The sequence below is a fragment of the Mya arenaria genome, chromosome 3, assembly GCF_026914265.1.
Source record: "Mya arenaria isolate MELC-2E11 chromosome 3, ASM2691426v1".
Classification (NCBI taxonomy): Eukaryota; Metazoa; Mollusca; class Bivalvia; order Myida; family Myidae; genus Mya; species Mya arenaria.
The window spans coordinates 84,022,792-84,045,067 of record NC_069124.1 but is presented as its reverse complement, the minus strand read 5'-3'; the positions used below and the strand labels follow the sequence as shown (position 1 = coordinate 84,045,067).

Here is a 22,276-nt window from a genome sequence, read left to right as displayed (position 1 = left end):
TCATATCCGAATACGAACCATCCGGATACTGTTTTCTAGTCCGATAGGTAATTTCCGTAATCACCCGACGCTATTTTAACCAATCATATAGCTCGATTGGCAAGACGTAAATAGGTTCGTTAATTTCCGGCTTTACACTTCCGGAAAACTCACCTTTCGTACCCATATTGTTCGAACATAGCGCGAATCGCTTCCCTGTACCCCTCCCTCCCTAGAAAAAACTCAACGGATTTACATATATCTCAAAATCGATCCGTGAGGCCGTAAATCCGGAATTCCGGATTAATCCGGAATTTTATCATCCCTGTACACTTTTTGAAACTGAAATCGGTCTGGCCTGTTCAAAATCGTTTTTAGAAGCCCTGATTAGGATAATATTGACACAGGATCTATTCACACAGATAAGATACTGGTGTGAAGTAAAAAAAACAAGCATTTTCAGTGAAAAGATATCCCCCGCCAACGATGGCTTGTTTGTGCTTGATGGCTTGTTTGTGCTTGAAGGTTAAAAAAAATCTCAGAAAGAATAAGATAAGCACATTGGTTTATCCCTTTCCAAGCCAAATTATAAAATATCGACTGGGACTACTTTATGATAAAAAATTTTAACGAAATAAATCAGAGGGATGATTAAATAAAACTGTCTTTTCAGAAACTGCTTACTCGGAAACATCAATCATTGCAAAAAAGTACAGTATAAGATAAGACGCCACCTTTAAAAGCGGCGTCTTATCTGGAACTGCACTATTTTCAACAGCATAGGTATGCGGTGAATGGGTTAAAAATCAATATTAAAAAACTAAGGGGATGTCATTTATTATTACTTAAATAACACATGAAAAATGTGTATACTAGGTTTTGCTACTTAAACCAACAGTGACACAAATACAATAGATATCTTTACTCTTCTTAAAGTGGCGCTAAAATGCATGGATAATTATATATCAGACAGTGTTATAATAAATGTAAATGATTTGATACCATATTCATTCAGTTGACTTCACAACGGCACATGTTTTGCACAGTTTCACTGCAATCAGGTAGTGGTCTGTGTATGGCAGTGGCTTTGTAGTTGTCTGCAGATTTGTCATAGGACTGATAATTAGGTCTAGGGTACCTCCTAGGCTGTGGGTCGGAGTTCTGATATATTGATGAAAACCATTGGTCTCCAAAAAAAAGTTAAATGCTGCAGTGTTCAATGTTTGATTAAAATCTCCAAAGATAAGCAGATTCTGTAACATATGTGTCTGTAAGCTTTGGAGAAACCTTTCAACTGGATAAGTTGGTGGCTTGTAACCAACTATGACTTTGTATACAAGGTTATCCAAATGTAGAGCTATTCCAAGAATTTCAATATCAGATTCTTCAAGTAGGAAGTCTAACGTGCTGAACACAAGTTCTTCTTTGACAAAAATTGCAAGTCCATGCTTTCTATTGTCCAGGATCATTTTGTAACCAGGAATTAAAGTTTGTTTGCGGCATCTTTTAACTTTTGTTTCAGTACAGCACAGAACAGCCATCTGTTGAACAGTTGGGTCATTGATTAGATCACATGCATGCTTATTTAATTAAAGATCTGATGTTGACATGACCTAAATACAAATCACCATCATGCAATGATGGTATGTCAAGCATAGACTCAGCTTGCATTCGTTTAGTTTCCTCCAGTGCTTTTCTGTTGACTGTGATGTCAGATTTACTGAAATTTAACACCTGCCTGCTCTAGATGTTGCTCTACTTAGCATGGTGTATGCTAGGCCTTGCGGTGTTGCCATTTTCTGGGCCTTTTGGGGTTTCTGCAAGTCTGCTATCATATGATTATATGTACTACCTTGTGACTTGTGAGCTGTAAGTCCATACGTTGGTTCTTATTTATTCCAAGTGTCATGAAATTATACCAGCTAGTTGCATAGAAAAGGCTGCAAACATGGATCTTTTAATAAATCGACAAGGGCAAATAACTCATATAGAAATTACACAATCCAAAATATAAATAAACAGGCATCATCGCAGTATGTTGGTTCATATTTATTTCAAGTTTCATGAATTTCTACCAACTAGATCAATCAAGGGCAATAACTCCAAGTACAATTGACCAATCCAAAAAATAAATGAACAGGCATCATCCCAGTATAGTAATTCATATTTATTTTAAGTTTTATGAAATTCTGCCAGCTAGTGACTGAAAAATGGCTGTGAATGTGCATTTTTCAAAAAATCAAGGGCAATAACTCCAAGGACAATTGGCCAATCAATTTTTTTTTTGGACGGGCATCATTCCAGTATAGTGGTTCATATTTATTTAAAGTTTCATGAAATTATACCGGCTAGTTACTGAGAAAACGCAGGTGACGGACGGACGGAAGGAAAGACGGACGGACAGAAGGACGGACGGACAACGCCATTTCAATATCCCCCTCCCTATTTCATAGGCGGGGATAAAAAGAAAGATTTCTTTAAAAAGTATACTTGAAGTTAATTGCAAGGTGTGTTATATGCTATACATATATATTTGTTCTATGCTTTGATTTTGAGAAAATTACATACATGTATGTACATTTATGAACATGTATCTATTGTATTCTATTTATAATTTTGGAATAAAGCTATTTCAAAGTTCTACAATACTATGATTAGTGTTTAAACTTCTTTAAATGCCAAGGTTGAGCATACACAGCAAACACATGATACAATGTAATTGAAGTGCCATTCATTTGTCATATAAAATGTATAGTAAAGACCCTTGTTTAAACAAAGCTTAAGCGGCAGAAATTTCCAACCTGGAACAAGTGGCCACCTGTCTTAAGCAGTCACTTTGACCTTTTCCAAAAGGTGTCTTCTTAATTCAGGTTTGACTGTACTTAACAATGCCATCTGAATGAAGAAAAAAATACACCCACTTTTTTCTAATTAAAGTGACCAAAGAACTGCAAGACTATAGTAAAAAAAAAATGTGAAAATGAGGGTAAGAGGTTCCTCAGGCAGCCTTCTTTAGGGTGACGGAATGTTGGTCAGTTATCTGCAAAAATAGGCAATGACTTGACACCAAGAAACCAGTGAATCGACAATCAAGGCTTACCTTGAACTAACAGGACTGGACCCACCACTGCTCTCAGCCTCATCCATCACTGAAACAAACAAACAAATATGGACATGAACCTACACAATTGGACCCACTACTGCTCTCAACCTCATCCATCACTGAAACACACGAACACAGGCAGGAACCTACACGATTGGACCCACCACTGCCCTCACCCTCATCCATCACTGAAATACACAAACAGCCATGAACCTACAGGACTGGACCCACTACTGCTTTCAGCCTCATCCATTACTGAAACACACAAACACAAGCATGAACCCACAGGACTGGACCCACTACTGCCCTCAGCCTCATCCATCACTGAAACACACACACAGACATGAACCTACAGGACTGGACCCACTACTGCTCTCAGCCTCATCCATTACTGAAGCACACACACAGACATGAACCCACATGACTGGACCCACTACTGCCCTCAGCCTCATCCATCACTGAAACACACACACAGGCATGAACCTACAGGACTGGACCCACTTCTGCTCTCAGCCTCATCCATCACTGAAACTCAAACCCAGACATGAACCTACAGGACTGGACCCACTACTCCTCTCAGCCTTATCCATCACTGAAACACAAACCCAGACATGAACCTACAGGACTGGACCCACTTCTGTTCTCAGCCTCAGTCATCACTGAAACACAAACACAGGCATTAACCTACAGGACTGGACCCACTACTGTTCTCAGCCTCATCCATCACTGAAACACCCACACAAGCATGAACCTACAGGACTGGACCCACTACTACTCTCAGCCTCATCCATCACTGAAACACACACTCAAGCATGAACCTACAGGACTGGACCCACTACTGCTCTCAGCCTCATCCATCACTGAAGCACACAAACACAAGCATGAACCTACAGGACTGGACCCACTTCTGTTCTCAGCCTCAGTCATCACTGAAACACAAACACAGGCATTAACCTACAGGACTGGACCCACTACTGTTCTCAGCCTCATCCATCACTGAAACACCCACACAAGCATGAACCTACAGGACTGGACCCACTACTACTCTCAGCCTCATCCATCACTGAAACACACACCCAAGCATGAACCTACAGGACTGGACCCACTACTACTCTCAGCCTCATCCATCACTGAAACACACACTCAAGCATGAACCTACAGGACTGGACCCACTACTGCTCTCAGCCTCATCCATCACTGAAGCACACAAACACAAGCATGAACCTACAGGACTGGACCCACTTCTGTTCTCAGTCTCAGTCATCAATGAAGCACACAAACACAAGCATTAACCTACAGGACTGGACCCACTTCTGTTCTCAGCCTCATCCATCACTGAAACACACACTCAAGCATGAACCTACAGGACTGGACCCACTACTATTCTCAGCCTCATCCATCACTGAAACACAAACACAGGCATTAACCTACAGGACTGGACCCACTACTGTTCTCAGCCTCATCCATCACTGAAACACCCACACAGGCATGAACCTACAGGACTGGACCCACTACTGTTCTCAGCCTTATCCATCACTGAAACTCAAACCCAGACATGAACCCACAGGACTGGACCCACTTCTGCTCTCAGCCTCATCCATCACTGAAACACAGACACAGGCATGAACCTACAGGACTGGACCCACTACAGCTCTCAGCCTCATCCATCACTGAAACACAAACATAGACATGAACCTACAGGACTGGACCCACTACTGTTCTCAGCCTCATCCATCACTGAAACACACAAACACAGACATGAACCTACAGGACTGGACCCACTACTGTTCTCAGCCTCATCCCAAACAAACCTTATCAGACAATGCGAATGTCCGTCGGACAGTCGGACATGTCCGGTATATTTTCATTTTGACCGACGAAACTTTTGTTTTGGTCGGTCACAATGTCCGGTGAAAAATTACAGTCAGCACCGTTTAATTTTCGGAAAATTTACTTTCAGTTTCTAAATAAATGTTCAGAGTTATTTTTAACTATTATACCATGATTATTCAGCGTGTTAATCCGTGTATCACTATTTGTAAACCCCGTTTCGACATGTTTCCGTAAAAGCCGATAAAACGCGTAAGGTTCCGATTTCAGCTCGTACTCTAATACTTTTATTTTACGGAAATGTTCGGAAATTACAAAATTCCGTATGTATTTATTTTCGGCGAAGTGGTTCCCGGCAATCGTGTTAATTTAAATATGATGATTAATATACCAAGCTGACTTTCTTCCCGCTCTGTTTATTATTGCCAATAACAAGAACTCTACTTTAGTTTTGCATAAATGTTGTGCCTGAGTTTGACTTGTAGTACAATTCGTTACATTTTATAACCGTACTGTATCTTTAATTTAAAGATGAATTAAAAGAGTAAGATCTAGCTGTTCCATGGGTAGACGAACCAGATATGAGTTTTTTGGGGGAGGCAAGGGAAGAAAAAATTTATGACATAAGATCCGAATATTGATTTTTTTTACATGATGTTTAGCTTTTTTTGTAATTTATTATAGTACTGTAGGACAAATCTAACCAAAAAGATCTAAACCTGTTATAATGGGGAATTACAAAACTTATTTTAAAAAAAGGGCCGTAACTCCTAAATGACTAAAGCGATTTCCATGACTATCGAACTTGATCAAGATATTATGGTCACAAACATGTGTTTAAAGTTTGGTGAGGATTGGACAAACAGTTTTCAAGAATTAGATCGGAAACAATCTTCGGGACGTATTTTTCAAGTCTTTTTTTGCAAATAAAGGGCCGTAACTCCTAAATGACAAAAGCGATTTCCATGGCTATCGAACTTGATCAAGATATTATGGTCACAATCATGTATGTAAAGTTTGGTGAGGATTGGACACATACTTTTCAAGAATTAGATTGGAAACATATATTTTTGAAGTATTTTTGGCAAAATAGGGCCGTAACTCCTAAATGCCTAAAGCGATTTCCATGACTATCGAACTTGATCAAGATATTATGGTCACAAACATGTGTTTAAAGTTTGGTGAGGATTGGACAAACGGTTTTCAAGAATTAGATCGGAAACAATCTTCGGGCCGTACGTACGTACGTACGTACGTACGGACGTACGTACAGACAAGGGCAACCCTATATGCCGCCACTTTGTGGGGGCATAAAAAGAGGCTTAAAATCAAGGTTTAGGCTGATGTAACTGAATACTGTTTGTAACATTGCGACAGGTAAAAATTTGGTGCGACAGGTAAACTTTCAGTGTTTACCTGTCGCAATGTCCTGTGAAGAAGAAAAAGTTTTCGCGTTGTCTGCCTTATCTGTGAATATGATTATTAACAGATAAACATATACTGTGAAATCATTTAAGTTCGTGGGCATTAATGTTCGTGGTTTTCGTGGGTTAGGTGATCCACGAATTCAAGATCCCACGAAATAAAGACCCTTTATTCACGTTTTCACTTGCCATGTTATGTACATACAGTTTATTCGTTACCGAGGTCGCAGTATACAGCGTCAGTACCCGTCTCACTGTATATCTTACTATAATTGTTTTGTTAGTATATTATATCTGCCTTTAACAAATTATAAACCAGATCATTTATATGTGTTTTTATGAACCAAATGACAGAAGTACGTGCCTATACATGTGTTGTTCATAAAAATCTCTAGGTTTACAAGATGTGAGTGCTGAGTGTAGGTTTTCGATTTTTTTCTTTAATGAAATGATTAATCGATTACATTGGAGGCTACTGAGCACCCAACGTGACAATGTACAAAACAACGTGTTCATAATACTTATTAAACAAAAACGTGTGAATAAATATTGAAATGATTTGTCAATGATATGAAATAAGATGATATTCAAAAGTAATTGAATTTGTAAACATCAGCTAACTTTTGGGATTGCTTACTCAAATATACGGACCTTCTCGGTGTTTTCACAGTTTGCAAAATTCTTAATTGGCATTCAATGGCTTTGCTTATACATATTTATGGTCAGGGTACATCTTCTTTTATGACCTTAATTTCCAATTAAATTGATAATTGACATGGGTATATGCACTAATTTGCATGTCGTACCACTTAAGCGAGTGTCATAAACCGAGTGACGTAGAGGACGGAAATCACGGGCCAGCACGTGGAGATAATGCAGACGATCTTGGACGATCGCAGTTTCGATTTTTTTTTCAAAAATGAAAAACCACGAATTCAAGTACCCACGAAAATGTAAATTTTCGGCAAACCACGAAATTTCATGCCAACGAATATAAATGATTTCACAGTATGCCCTCAAACAAAATCATCCTTTACAGCAATTTAAAGTATTTGTTTTATTGACAACTATCTGATGAAGGTTTCTGACCACTATGTAATAACTGATATAAATCAAGTGTTATGTGTACATTCCAGTAATGCTGCACATGTCACTTGTTGTTGTTATTGTTGTTGAAGTGTCATGCATAATGCATACAAGACAAGACAACCATTTATTGTGATTAATTTAATACACATATACGGCAAATATTCAATAATATTTTGAATGGCAATTCTGAACATGGTAATCTTGACATATGTTTTAATTGAAAAATACCAAAATACCCTGTAATTATTAATTTGTTTGCATGAACACTTAACAATTTATAAAAGGAACATATGTCATAAGAACCTTCTGATACCAGTGTTCGACACTAACGGGGTCCCGGGATCCCGAGGACACCAATATTTTGGGAGGAACACCTGAACTTCAAAGTCCGGTATTCTGTCGGGACACTTTTGACTGATAAAAGCTAAATATCAATAAATAAATAGCGTTTCATGAATTAATTACCTAAATTTGGGTCCCCCTAACTTTCTTGACAGTGCATGAAAATAAGATATTAATATTTATACGTCGCACACACTAAAGCGAAAGTATGGCTGACCTTTTCACTATAATTACGTCATGAATCTATAAATAAACAGGTCATTTCAAAGTGCGCATGCGGGTTAACGCTTCCGCTTTGTTGTTTACATTATCAACAAGGTCAGAGGTGACGGACTTTAATAATCGGTACAATAATTATGGTGTCAGAGGTGACGGACTTTTATAATCGGTACAATAATTATGGTGAACTAGTTTGCTCATGTGTCAGAACTGCCAAAAAGATGCCAAAACCGCTGACTTTGATGCCTTAATGATGCGACCATCGAGTTGTTACAGTAACATTTACGGCACAAAAGACTGGCATCCTACGGAACTAGTTTACTGGGAAGCCATCCTACTATTCAGCATTCTTTGTTTTATGCCTTGATCAAAACATTATAGAAATGAAATTCCCAAAGTTTTATTATTTATCTTCAATCAATGGATAAACAAATTATGACATTTTGGCGCGAAAATAAACATACACTATTTTCCAGTTGTCTGCTCTTCCAGTATGCACTACACTTGTTGGGCAGTCTGATTGATGCCCAAGCCAGATGTAATATTCCTACTGTTTTTCAAACAAAAGCAATGACATCTGACAAGACCCTGAACCATGGCATTTTTAATGCGTATTTTCTGAAAATCTAAAAATAGTAACAACATCAAGTTTTTGTTTACATTGTACCCATTGTGTGACTTAGACATTCTACCACTTTTGAACCCAATCTACCGCCTTAAGACCCAAATCTTCCTCTCTGCCATTGCCAGAGGTTCACATGGGTGACATTGTGCTATAACTAACTTGTCATTGCATGCTGTTGAAAACATGTATAATATGGTGTATACTTGAATTACAAATTGAAAAGTAAAAGGCACTGGATTTGTATGTTCAATTTAATATTAAAACAGGCTCATTAATGAAAAAAAATGTAAAAAATGGGAGGGACTCTTAATTTCAGGAACGGACACCTGATTTCAGATGTTGGTGTCCCTTCGGGTTCCCTTGGGAAAATGGTTAGTGTCGACCCCTGGATACCATTTCATCCTTACTAGCAAATTGTCAACAAACCAGGATTTTTTTTTTATTTTTCACACCTTTTCCCGACATACATTTGTACTGTACATGTATATCCATAAAAAGCAATAGTGCAACAAACAACTCTATATTCATTGTAACAATGGTAATGGTTCATTTTTAAAATTGACTCTTCATATAAGCCTATAATTTGAATAAGTATTTCTTGCAGAAAAGGTTCCCTACGAATGATTTATATTTCTTTAATGTAAAATTTATTACAAATGTTAGTGTTAAGAATTTAAGATGGCACAATCTTGCTAAAATCTCTTTGCAACTTGTGAAATGGTTGTCAACTTGTCAGACTTTTTACTTGCAAGATCTGTATAAGTCTGATAGCCTAAAAGGACTCCAATGTTATCTCATTTAAAGGGCTAAATAAGCCCATAGGCTTAAAAAAAGACAAAACATTAATATGACTTGTCTCTGGAACACTAAATCTCCATAAACTCAAATATTTAAAGAGCTCTTCAAACAAAAAGAGACATCTTCAAATGATAAGAGACATCTTCAAGTTATTTGAAAAGCTCTTCAAATCCATTGAGGACCTCTTTATTTGATTTGAATTTATAATAATTGCTAGCAACAATTCAATTGTCGCTCTCACTAATCGAATTAGAGAACTCTTCAAATCAATTAAAGAGACCTCTAATCCAATAAATGAGGACAAACAATGACTTGTAGATAGCTCCAATTTGTCCATTATTGATTTGATCTTCTTCTATCAATGAGCTCTAACAGCAGGGTTCGACACTAACGGTAGTCCCAGACTACCAATTTCTTGGTCGGACTACAAGAAATTATAAGTCAATAGTCTGTCGGACTACTAGAAAAAGTAAATATAAGATCAGTTAATTGAGCATAAAATCTTTATTACGCTTAAACTTGCGCAAAATGTGATGTTTAAAAAAGCCAAATTTCACCGGTAAATACTTATTCTAAAGCTTGCCGAAGACGGCCGAGCAGTTCCGGACAACGTGGACTGTTAACCGAATTTCGCGCGCATTTTGTATAGCCTTTCGATCAATATGTAAACCAGTCTTTAGAATGTCTTTATTTAGAAAAGGAAAACCCATTTTCGCACTGTGTGGTGTGTTTTAATCGTCAGACATGTGAACCTCTGACAATGTCAACGAGGTACATTTGGGTCCAAAAGTGGTAGAATTTCTTAATCCTTTGCATTTTCAGTCAGAAACAACGGTAGATAAGATGTAAACAAAAACTTGATGGTTGTTACTATTTTTAGATTTTCTGAAAGTACGTCATGGTAATATTATGGTTTAGGGTATTGTCAAATGTCGGTGTCTTTGACATTTTGCAAACAGAAGGAACATTATGTCTGGCTTGTGTAATCTTTTAACTGGCTTTTAGAAGAGCAGCTGACAAATTAATCATATTGGCAAAATCGGTCTAATGCAGTGTAAGTGCAGACGACGGCAGAATTGTGTGCGTTAATTTTCGTGTCAAAGTGTCGTAACATTTTATATTCAATTCAATTCAATTCAACATTTTATTGCATTAAACATATCAGACATGTTTATAGCAAATATAAAATACATACATGTGCAAGGCATGGATTTAGACACAAATTGTGTTAACAGAAGAGCAAAACATTTGTTTATGGACACAAACAACAACATACTTATTAGTTTCTTAAGATGTTTGCATAGTAAATAAATATTGATAGGTTAATTAGAGATTTGTTTGAATTGTTAGATAACAAATTAATAAACTTTTGCTTTGTTGGCCACGTGTAGTAATATTTTTTAATATATTTGGCTCTTAAGTCAGCGTATTTCGGACATATAAGTAAAAAGTGATATTCATTTTCAATCATTCTTTGGTTGCAGTAGATGCATAATCTTTGAGATCTATGTGTATTAACGTATCTACCACGTTCAATTTGTAGATCATGCGATGAAACTCTAAATTTTGACATTGCTTTTCTAAGTTTTGAATCTTGTACATCATAAAGGTAATTTTCTATCCGAAATGTATGTTTAAAAAGACAATATGTTTCAAGACGTCCTGAGTTATTTATAGATGAATACCAGCTTTGGTGATAATTATCTAGTATACGCTGTTTTATAACACTAACATCGATAAACGTATTAAAATGGTTCTCCCAGAAATAGCCAAGCCCGTGTTCATAGAGAATCTGTTTAACTCTGAATGCCCAGTTACATCCCTTATAGTTAAGTTCGTTATTAGTATCATTTTTTAGCATATTATATGATTTATATATTAAGAAGTTCTCGTTTAAAGTAATTAATCTTATCCAGTACTTTTCTGTGTATTGACATCGGTATTTGACCAAGTTCACCATACAGAGCTTCGCAATTGGTAGAGCGTCTCACACCTAATATTTTCTGACAAAATTTCAAGTGCAAAATTTCTACATCCGGTCCCTCATGGTAGCCCCATACTTCTGCCCCATAATTAAGTGTTGGTAAAACAAGCCAGTCGAACAATTCAACCCTATTACTAACTGGAAGGTCCATATTATTGTTAACGACGAATAAATTATGGAGTGAAAACGATGCATGTTGGGCGACTCTAATGTTGAGTGCGATTCCAGTTTCCATTTTTAAAAAGATGTACACCCAAATATTTGAATGAAGAGACAACATCGATCTTAGAGTTATATAAATAAAAGTCATATAACTTATGGCGACCATTTTCAAAAATTATAACTTTTGCTTTATTAACATTAAGACGCAAACCCCACGTGTTACAGTATCTTTCGATGTCATCTAACATTGATTGTAAGGTTTTAGGATCATTTGCCAAAACTACCGCGTCATCAGCGAATAACAACATGAATATTTTCAGGTCATCAATTTCTAATATGCCATTTAAGTTACTATTTATACTTTCTAAGATACCGTTTAGAAAGAAGAGACACAAAATGCTACTAGCGGGGTCCCCTTGTTTGACACCTATGTTAGAATTAATTGGAGGAGACCTTTCATTTCTGTATATTATGTATGATTTGACAACAGAATACATAGATTGTAGGCATTTTACAAATTTTGTATTTATATTCGAAGACAAGAGTTTTCTCCATAATAAACCCCTATCAATCCGGTCAAACATTTTCTCCCAGTCTAAAAATGCAACATATAATTTATTCTTATTCGCAAGAGATTTTGTGATAAGGGCGTATAATACAAATATGCAGTCAATTGTCGATTTATTTTTTTGGAAACTGAACTGGTTGTCAATAAGTGTATTATGTTTATCCGACCATTTTATTAGTCGATTTACAAGTAATTTTGAGTATATTTTCGATAATATGTTATTGAGCATAATACCTCGAAAATTCTTAGCCTCATGAGCCCCGCCTTTAAATATTGGGATTATAATACCTTCTGCCCAATTCCCGGGGAATACACCATCATTGAATAATTTATTATAGAAACTTACTAAAAATAGCGAAATTATGTCAAAAGAGTTTTTAAATATTTCGGCAAAAAGTAAATCACTTCCGCGACTTTTTGAATTACTCTGTGCAAAGACAGCGTCCTTTACTTCTGATTCTATAAACTCAATATCTAAATCATCATCGTAAATAGTTGTATTTGTAGACGTCGTATGATTTGTATTATTGGTTACATGTATTATATTGCTTTTTAATATTTTTCCAAAATGATTTTGAATCTTTCTTTGCAAGTTTACTGATACGGTTGCCCTCAGTGCGCATAAATTGCCTTTTTTGTTTACGTTTGATATTATTATATGTTCCTTTTTTATTCAGAAATTCCATTTTATTTCCATCATTCCGATTGTATAAAAACTTATTCCTAGATATATTGAATTCTTTGCGCGCCTCATGGCACTCCTTATTCAGGGTGTCCGCCAGGAATTTCATAAGGCATGTCGGAAGGGGAGGGTTTGGGGTGGGTGTCCCCTCCCAACGTCAATTTTTTTTTTTTTCGTAACCAAAATGGTGCAATTTCCTGCATTTTAAACAAGTTTACAGTTATGTTCCTATGATTTAGAATTACCAACTCAAGTCCGATTAACATTAAACATATTTGTGAAAAGGTTTAATGGTTTCTCTTCATTAATTATTGGTATTTCTCAAGTTTTCCGACAATACAATATCGACGATATCAATTGACTCATGTTTCATTTAATGCGGGTATTATTTTTATTGACACCGTTGACGTCACAGCAAAACGTGTAAAGCACGCTGCATGCTGGAACACAAAAGAGCCCGGAGCAAAGCGACTGCTCGTGGGTTTATTCGTAAGCTGCAACAGCTTATATTTTTAAAGCCGGGTCGGCTAAATAATAACTTAAAGGGAATGTAATGTGTATTTTCAGATTTATTTATCTTTTTTCTAAATAAATTAAAAGAACGATAAAATAATCAAAGTTTAATAATAAGCAACACACAAAATATAACTTTACACTAAACTAAAGACGGGAACGCGACTCAATTACATACGACGACATAGCATAACCCTTGTTTATAATAACACAGATATCTTAACACGGTTCTCAATTACAATTAATTATTGGTTAACAAACGGACTCTGGATTAAGAAACAAAATAAAATGACACATGATTTATGTTACCGAAATCAATTAACACTTATTGTTTACTTTGCGTTCATAGATGATTATAGGGATGAAGGTCACAATTACGACAGTGGTGTTCTTCACACATTCCCATTTTGATAAACAATAGGAGGAGTTTGGTTAATTGCACTGTTGAACCTCACCGACACGCCTTCATGCTGTCGTCGATCCTGAATGGCAGATACAAATGCCGTAATAGTCCCGACACGCCTTCCGGGTGTCAGTCAACTTTTGCAACCGTTGCAATCGCAACAAAATTGTGTATTGTCAAAACTGATGATTGTTTTGATAAGGATTGTCGCTACGCGGATTAAAGCATGTCGGCATAATTAACGCGTGTCGGTAATTAGCCTTGCCAGCGGAAGGCACGTCGGGCCCGACAAGCCATAAAGGGCTGGCGGAAACCCTGTTATTAAACCATATTTTCTTTTTAATATTATTTGTACTCAGATTTGATTGTTTATGAACATTTTTTGGCTTTCCAAATACATCAAGAGCACTTTCTTGCAAAAGTACGGTAAATGACGTAACCGTTTCATCAATGGACCTATTATGTAAATTAGCAGTCACCTGGTCAAGTATTGGCTTTTACCCAATACTTGGTCCCGAAATACATCGAAGCGTGAATTATCCCATTTGATAGTAGTTTCGGGGGCAGAGTTATTATTTTGATGGTTTAATAAGATTGGCGGTTTACGTACAAGATGGAAATTGATCGGTGAGTGATCTGACAACTAATTAGGGATCAATATTTCGTACAATTTAACTATTTCGAAATCAGATTGATTCAATATTAAGAAATTCTACCAAACTTGAACCATTAGTGTTGATAAATGTAAATTCGCCAATATCAGAATCTTTATGTAATCGACCATTAGCGATTAAAAGATTTGTTGATTTACATAATTGTAAAAGTCTTTTGCCATTCGTATCTAGCACGTGGTCCTTGTTTTTTCTAGTTTTATTATAAATATTAGATTGTAAATCTAGGTCATTATCGAGAAATCTGTCAAAAACAATATAATCCAATTCATTTGAGGCCCTACTATTTAAATCTCCAGTTATAAAAATCTTTCCCTGCGATTTATATTTTTCTATACCTACTTCTATTTCTTCAAACATATCAATATCACTATTTTTTAACACTTTAGAATCATGCGGTGGAATATAAATACAACAAACATAAACATCAACATTAAAATGAAAAACAGAATTTTTATCCAGACTTTTTCCACTTTGTTGTTTTTCTATAAAAGTAATTGTCCCACTTAGGCCACACTGAATTGATAACTTGTTCATCGGATTTTTTCCAAAAAATAATGGGGCGAGCGAGCGAAATAATAATAAAAATATTTGTTTTGCATTTTGCCAAAAAGAGGAGCGAGCGAAGAGCGAACAAATATATATAGTCATTTAACTCACTTTTATTCACTAAACAATGATGTTGTAAATAGTAAAAGGATAACATCCAGTGAAAGAATGATAACACTAAAAGATAATTCCATACAAATATTAGTTTTGATATCAAACAAATGCTATTTGAGATCAAGCAAATGTATTTCTTAAAACTATTTCATAAATAAGAGAACTTTAAACCAGTTTTCCAGTTTTTTAAACCTTTTTTAAAAGTTTTTTTTCAAAATACCCTATGCATTGCTAAGTTACCTGGACACAAACACCAATGGTCACAGCCACCTGCCTGCCCAATGGCATATCCAAATCCATTTACTAGGTTTTCCACTTTTCCTTAGGAAAACTTGGTTAAAAATAATTCTCTATTAAAATACATTGTCATATCTCATGCCATGGAGATCACTAAACAAGGTGACTTGAAAAATAACTCACAAAATGAATATAGGCATTTGCAATTAAATATAAACTACAGCTATCATTCTTGATACACTACTACACTGTATTGTAAATTATTTCAACTGAAAATATGTCACAGAAAATTCCAGCCAGCGCCAGATTGATATTAGGCTTTTTCAGAATTTAACGCCTTTTCCTTTTTTAAACTAGCGGATTTTCCTTATTTTTTTAGATATCTTGTTCAAATTTAGACAAGTAATTAAGAAAACATAAACATATATATAAAATTATAAGACACTTTTACTTCTGTTGTACTGCAAATATTGATTATGTCAATTTTCATATAAAGCAAAACAATATTTCAAGAAAATACAAGAATATGCAATAGAAAAAAAAACAATCAGCATAAATATTTAACACTTGAATGATTTCCATATTATATAGTTTAAATATACACATGAACATCTAAAAAATCTACAAACATTTATTCGCAACACAAAGTGTGATAATTAGTTTTTCCAATCACACAGTCTGACAATTTTTTTTTTATCCTTTTTGACTAATAATTACAAAATATACACAATCTGGCTTGTTTGATGTTTTTAGTGTGAATGGTAACTAGTGATGGGCCGATGATCGATTATAATCGAAAATTGATCGGATAGCTTCGAAATCGGCGATAATCGATTGTAAATTATCATAATCGATTATCGCGGAACATCAAACAAATTTATCAAGGGAGGTTACTCAGTATTCATTTATGATTTTTTATCTTGCCGACATTTCCGCTCATTTTTCTTTGGGTACAATTCGTAAGAATGGCAGACGACAATGACGATATGCTGTACAATTATCCGGGTTGGAAAGCAAAATCTAAAGTCTGGCTCTTTTTTGCATTTAGAAAAATCAAACCAGGACCTCCAACCAAAGAAAACCTTGACATAAGCAAGGCGTATTGTTGTCTTTGCAAAAAGGCTTACGCAAAATAGGTATACAGTAACTAGATCACAGGTGATGAGCAAGAAGAGATGTAGAATGAACCCATATCTCATTGACCAGACAATATTTCTAAACAAACATTTACTGGTAGATTCATACTGGTGACTTTGAAATTTCTGATCAATGTTTACATTTCAGTTTAATGTTTTTTCTTTTTAACTTTTCTGTTTTATGTTTGTTAGTTTCCTGAAAAATGAATATGTAAGTTCTATTCTTTGGTTTATAAATTTAATTCAGCTTACAGAGACGAAGTGATACCCATTACCTTCCCAAGTATATCACTAGCAACCACTGCTCTATAATATCCGATTATAGCCGATGTCTAATCGGTTGATGGTCTCCGATTGTAACCGATTATCGATTGTAAAATTCAACCAATTGCCCATCACTAATGGTAACACTCATGGGATTGCATGAAGCACATATGAATGTCAGTCAGATTAATTTTTAGCGTCATCCTACTGTCCACGAACATTGACTCATTGGTGACCAAGGCCTCCTACCCAAGCATGCTGTCGTTGCCTCATGGGGACAGGAATTTCATGATCCGCTGCGTCGGAGGAATCTGAAATTTTAATAAGCAATATAATACATAAATGTTCATTGTAGTATAATGTAGTATGCATTACTGAAACAATTTGATGATAACACAAGAAAGGTGGTGTTCGTTTCTTGACCAAACTTTATTTTTCTATTACTTTACATGCATTGCATATGAATTAAATAAACACTATACTCAGATCTGTAGCAAAATAAAATCAAACATCCATAAATCATAAAATGTATATTGTATTTTTGAAGGAAACAAATAATACAAAAACTACATCATATTTGCTATATTAACAGCAAAGAAGTTAAAATACACACCTGAAGTTTTTACTTGGACAGGTGTAGTAGGCATAGATGACAGATTGGAAACTGTCTTTTCACTGTAAGGTTCATCCGAATTCCCGTCAAACATGTCACTTCGTCAACATGTCAAATTCACTTTGGATAATCACTGTCATTCACAATAAAATTCAGCACTTCTTGTCCAGTATATATACGTTTACTTTTAGCGGGAGCCAAATTCAAACAAAAACATTTGTCCAAAATTTAACCAAACTTTAAATGGTGGTAGAATTGTCATTTGTTGACGTATTAATTTTCAAGATTCAGGAAGTGAACTGTTGTCTCGATCATTTAGACGCTTGTATCTGGGTCTATATCGTTCATTGAGTCTAATTAGAGCGGCTGCATGATTGAGCCGGTGCTTTGATAATTGTAATTATTGAAAAACGCGGGGGAAAAGGCTACATTCTACTAAACAAATTAGCGCTCGTAAAAAATATAACATTTTTTTAAGATGGTGCGGGCGCAAGTTATAAAAAAATTAAAAATTTTTTTTTGCTTTTCTGAAGAAATAAGTGCGGGAAATCCGATGAACAAGTTATTAATTTGGTGTGGCCTTAGTTTCGATTTATAGTAAACCGATATTCCACCAGAAAAACGACCTTTTTAAGTATTCGGTGACTTATTACCAAATACAGTGAAACTGCGTTCCCTCGAACAAGCGGTCGCTCGAGAACCGGCGTTCCCTCGAGGTCGGAGCTTGGTCCCGAACTTTTTTCCTTCTATTTTCATTTAAAATATACCCACGCTGCCTCGAAACCTAATTATGTCGAGCAGTCGAGCAATATCCTCGGTCCCAAGTACACAAATCGTGCACAAAACCTTATGGCTCCCTCGAGGACATAATTTCACACTTTTTCCCGAACGCGTGTTCCAAAATAAACAAACATTTGCTAGGTGTTAAAATTTTCGCAAGTTGTAAAAATTGCAATGACAGTTGAAAGGCAATTTGATAAGGTGTGAAAAAACGTTTTTCATTGTTAACGCATGACCGATATTAGTTGATATGGGCATTTGAGATGATAATTATGAGAAGTTACTGATAAGAAGTTAATTGTGAGAAATTTAAATGAGTAATAAAAATATGAATAAAACACTACCATATCAATTCAACATCGGATTGAACAGTTTTGCGAAACGGACATCTTGTCACAAGATGCGCCAATCAACAATCCTTGATTTTGCGAAACTTAAATCTGACTAATGCCACAATATGTACTGTGATACAAATGTTGCTTGTTACGAAAATGTGCTTTTTTGTTAAAATAAACATTTCTATTTATTCATTTATTGTTTTTTCTTTTGCGTTTTACATTTAGTTTAAGACAAACTTTGAACATATAAGCGATTTCCACAATGCAAAACATAATCGGTGTCTTGGTAAACAGTCTGTTTGACGACTTCAAACTTAAAATACACTGAAAGATATTTCATATCAAACTGGAAAATTGAAAATCGGGTCGTTCGAAACATCGGTTCCCTCGAGGTTTTGGCTCGGTCCCTGGCAACCTCGAGCGATCACAGTTTTACTGTAAATGATCAACACAGTAACCTTGAATATTCAAATTAAAATTATTTTTAGGTGATAACCAAGTTTCAGTGAGTATGCAAATATCATGTGATTTTATAATATCCACAAAGTCCGGGTCCGCTAGTTTTCTACATAGTCCGTTAATGTTCCATGAGATAATATCCAAAGGCTCTTCCTGACCCCCTTATTGGGGAATTGTTTGGGGTGGGGTGTACACTTTGTTATTAATGAAAAGTTTGTCTCCAACAAATCATACTCGTTGTCCTTTCTATTTTTCTGCTTTAAGAATAGGGTAGAGTTTCTGCCGTGCGTCGCGCCACTCCTTGGATCCCGATTCCCAGTCCACGCTTCTTCAGGTCATCCCTTGCGGTAGCCGCCGCCTGGCGGACATGTTCATGGACATGGTAATAGTGGAATTTGACAATTATTGGGCGGGGTTTCTTTGATCTTTCAATGTTACCCAACCTGTGTGCCCGGTCAAATAAAATGTTAGAGGCTTCAATGGTCAAGACGTCTTTGATGATGTTTTTTACATGCTGGCTGCATTCAAGACTTTCTTTGTCCATATGCTGATGGGATCAGACTTCCGGTTCCTGTAGGGCTCCACCCTCTACTACACCTTGTTGTAAACGCGCTATATTTTCTGGGATGCCGTAAAATATGAGGTTTTCTTTCATGCTACGAAATTCAGCATCCAATATCTCTGCGTTGGCATGTTCATTGGCTATTTCTAGAGAGTTGATAGTATCATGTAGTGTTTTACAAGATGTTTGAAGATGCTTAATGTCATCTTTTGCTGTCTGGATGGAGCTTGCATGTTCTTCAAACTTTTCGCTTATGAAAGAAGAGGCAGTTTCTACATCTGCAACTCGTTTGTCGATCGAATCAACTTTGGTTTCTAAGTCGTTCAGTTTAAGGTTCATTGTGGTCACTAACTTTTCCCCATTTTCAAGTCGAGAAACACTTGATTTTATTTCTTTAATATCTTCCATAATACTAGTAGCCCAAGGTGGTGTTTGGGCAGTAGGTTGCATAGTACCTTGACTGACCGGGTTGAACTGGGTTGTAAAAGAACTCGGTGGGGATTGCATGTACGGCCCACCAAACAAGTTGGAAAATTCATATTGTTCATGCTACGGAGTGTTGGTGAGTCAAAGACAAAATATTCCGGAGAAAATTGCTGGTGTAAATGGTTCTTTACGCGTTTAGTTTTTGAATCCGTATCCGTGTTTTCACTCGAGGTCTTTGTGTCCGGATTTCTAAAACCAGTAAAACCAGTTTCGGCTGGTCATGGTGGTCACTCGTGCGCTGTATACATGAATCCTCAAACAATGGAGATATTTCTTTTCGCTTTTTCTTCTTATTTGAGTTTTTATTTTGAGGTTTTTGTTTCGGTGGCATGAAGAAAGTTATCCTGATAATTAATATATCCAAAGCTTAGTCCAGAAAACACTTTATTTTACATTTAATTCCAAAGAAATCACGGAGCCTAAAATCCATGCCCTCTCCGCTGAGGGGAGATAACTAATATTGCATTATGTTTTTTTAGCACAATGGTATGTCGTTTAGATTAACAAAGAATACTGAATAGGATGCCAATTATCAAATATTGCTCAGTAGGATGCCGGTCATTTGTGCCGTTACTTAGCAACGATTTCGGTAGGTGTCAAGTGATTTATTGCACCGTTTTCCTGAAAGTGACAGATTATGGGGTATTTTAGCATGTTTTTAGATTTTTATTCTGGGGTATTCTAGCATGGTTTTTAGATATTTTAAGGCTTTAAAATTAAATTTAAAGGCCAGAAATTGTTTTGAAGCATGTGGAAATTTTAAGATTGAGACTGATAAAATCATGACCAATCAAAGGGTTATACTGATGTTCTAAGGAGAAGGCTAAGTCTCTTAAAACACTCTAGGAATCCGTTGGAGGCTTGCATTTTTTTGGACTACCAGAATTTTTGCTGGACTACCTGGATTTCAGACCCAGTAGTCCGAGGGACTACCTTGTGAAAAATATTAGTGTCTAACCCTGAACAGTAATCTAATTTTTGGGTAGTCGGGATATACTGACTATCCGATTTGATCAATTCGATCCCAAGGTTGATCTCTTGGTCGGAGAATTAAAGTATGAATGGGATGATTTGGATAGCTCAACTGGCCAAAATTGCAGTCCAAATCACAGAGGTTTCGCTCGGGGTTTATTTATTGGTGAGATGAAATAAACAATGTACATGTATAACAGTTATAGCAAAGATTTTTATTTATGAAATGACCAAGGTCAACACAGTATTGCTTTATCTATTTAAATATATTGTTGCATTTGGACATGCCTTCGCAAACATCCTCAATATGAATTTACCTTACTTAAATCATGTTATAATAATCTCAGTAAAAGCAGAAAAAATCTTTTATATTAAATAAAATTACCATGGTAATTTCCCCAATTTTTGGACTTTTCGCGCTAATTTTCCCAATTTTTGGACTTTTCGCGCTAATTTTCCCAACATGCAGTAAAATTATTTTGAAAAAAAATCACTGAATATGAAAATGTTTTTACAGACATGTTTTCGACCCATGCGCTGTGTCAGGATTGTGATATAAGTGTTCTATCCTTTGTCAATAGTTATTAAATATATAGGGTAAAAAGAATTGAGACGAACACCTGTGGTCCAAATATATAACTGTTCTTTAATTCAATTGTTGAGACCATAGATTTGGCTAATTTTGTTACAACATCATCTATAATGATAATTTGGAGGTATCTCCAATTGAATTAGTAAGGATTCTTATTATTTTAGAGATAGCTCTACATTTATGTACATTTGAATTGAACTTTGAAAGCTCTTCAATTCAGTTGATTTGGAGATATCTTCAATTCAATTGTATAGCTCTTCAAAGAATTTGATTAGATCTGAAATTCAATTTAGAATATCAAAGATCTTTTAAAGATGTCTAATCTATAATCAAATGAGCTCTTAAAATATCTGAGTTGATCAAACTTTAAATGTAGCTTGGAGTTCAATACTAATTTGTCCACAGGTGATAGTACTGACATGACAACTTAAATGGCCACGCTCACTCACTTACCTAACAAAGATACTTGTAATGGAGGCTTCGGTCGATTTTTGGCATACGTATCAAAAACCAATCAATTTAATCTTCTTGAAAACTCATCTTCACCAGCCTCAGCAGCTTTTAAGTTTTCTGCATTTTATGACGTCATTTGAACCGAAAGAAAAATAAGCATAAAGTAAATTCACTGGCATTGATCAAGGCGCGTTGATCTTCCTTGATGAGTCTTTGTCCGCCCGATGGTTCAGTGGTAGAGTGTCCGCGTCACCAGAAAGACGTTCATATTTTTTAACATAAAGTACAAAATCTTCCTTGCCTTTCGTCGAATAATTGTAAATTGAATT

The 22,276-nt window shown here is 35.8% G+C and overlaps 1 protein-coding gene across 1 annotated transcript in view; it reads right to left on the bottom strand.

Annotated features, from left to right (window-relative positions):
• The window catches only part of LOC128227179 (solute carrier family 4 member 11-like), a 63,597-nt gene extending 41,522 nt beyond the window's left edge, over nt 1–22,075 (bottom strand). Inside the window, exons 1-2 of the mRNA XM_052937452.1 lie at nt 21,948–22,075; nt 3,080–3,128 (exon numbers count right to left, since the gene is read on the bottom strand). Coding sequence (XP_052793412.1) covers nt 3,080–3,126 — 47 coding nt within the window. The 5' untranslated portion in view covers nt 3,127–3,128; nt 21,948–22,075. The remainder of the gene's footprint in view (nt 1–3,079; nt 3,129–21,947) is intronic.
• Nucleotides 22,076–22,276: the final 201 nt, after the last annotated feature.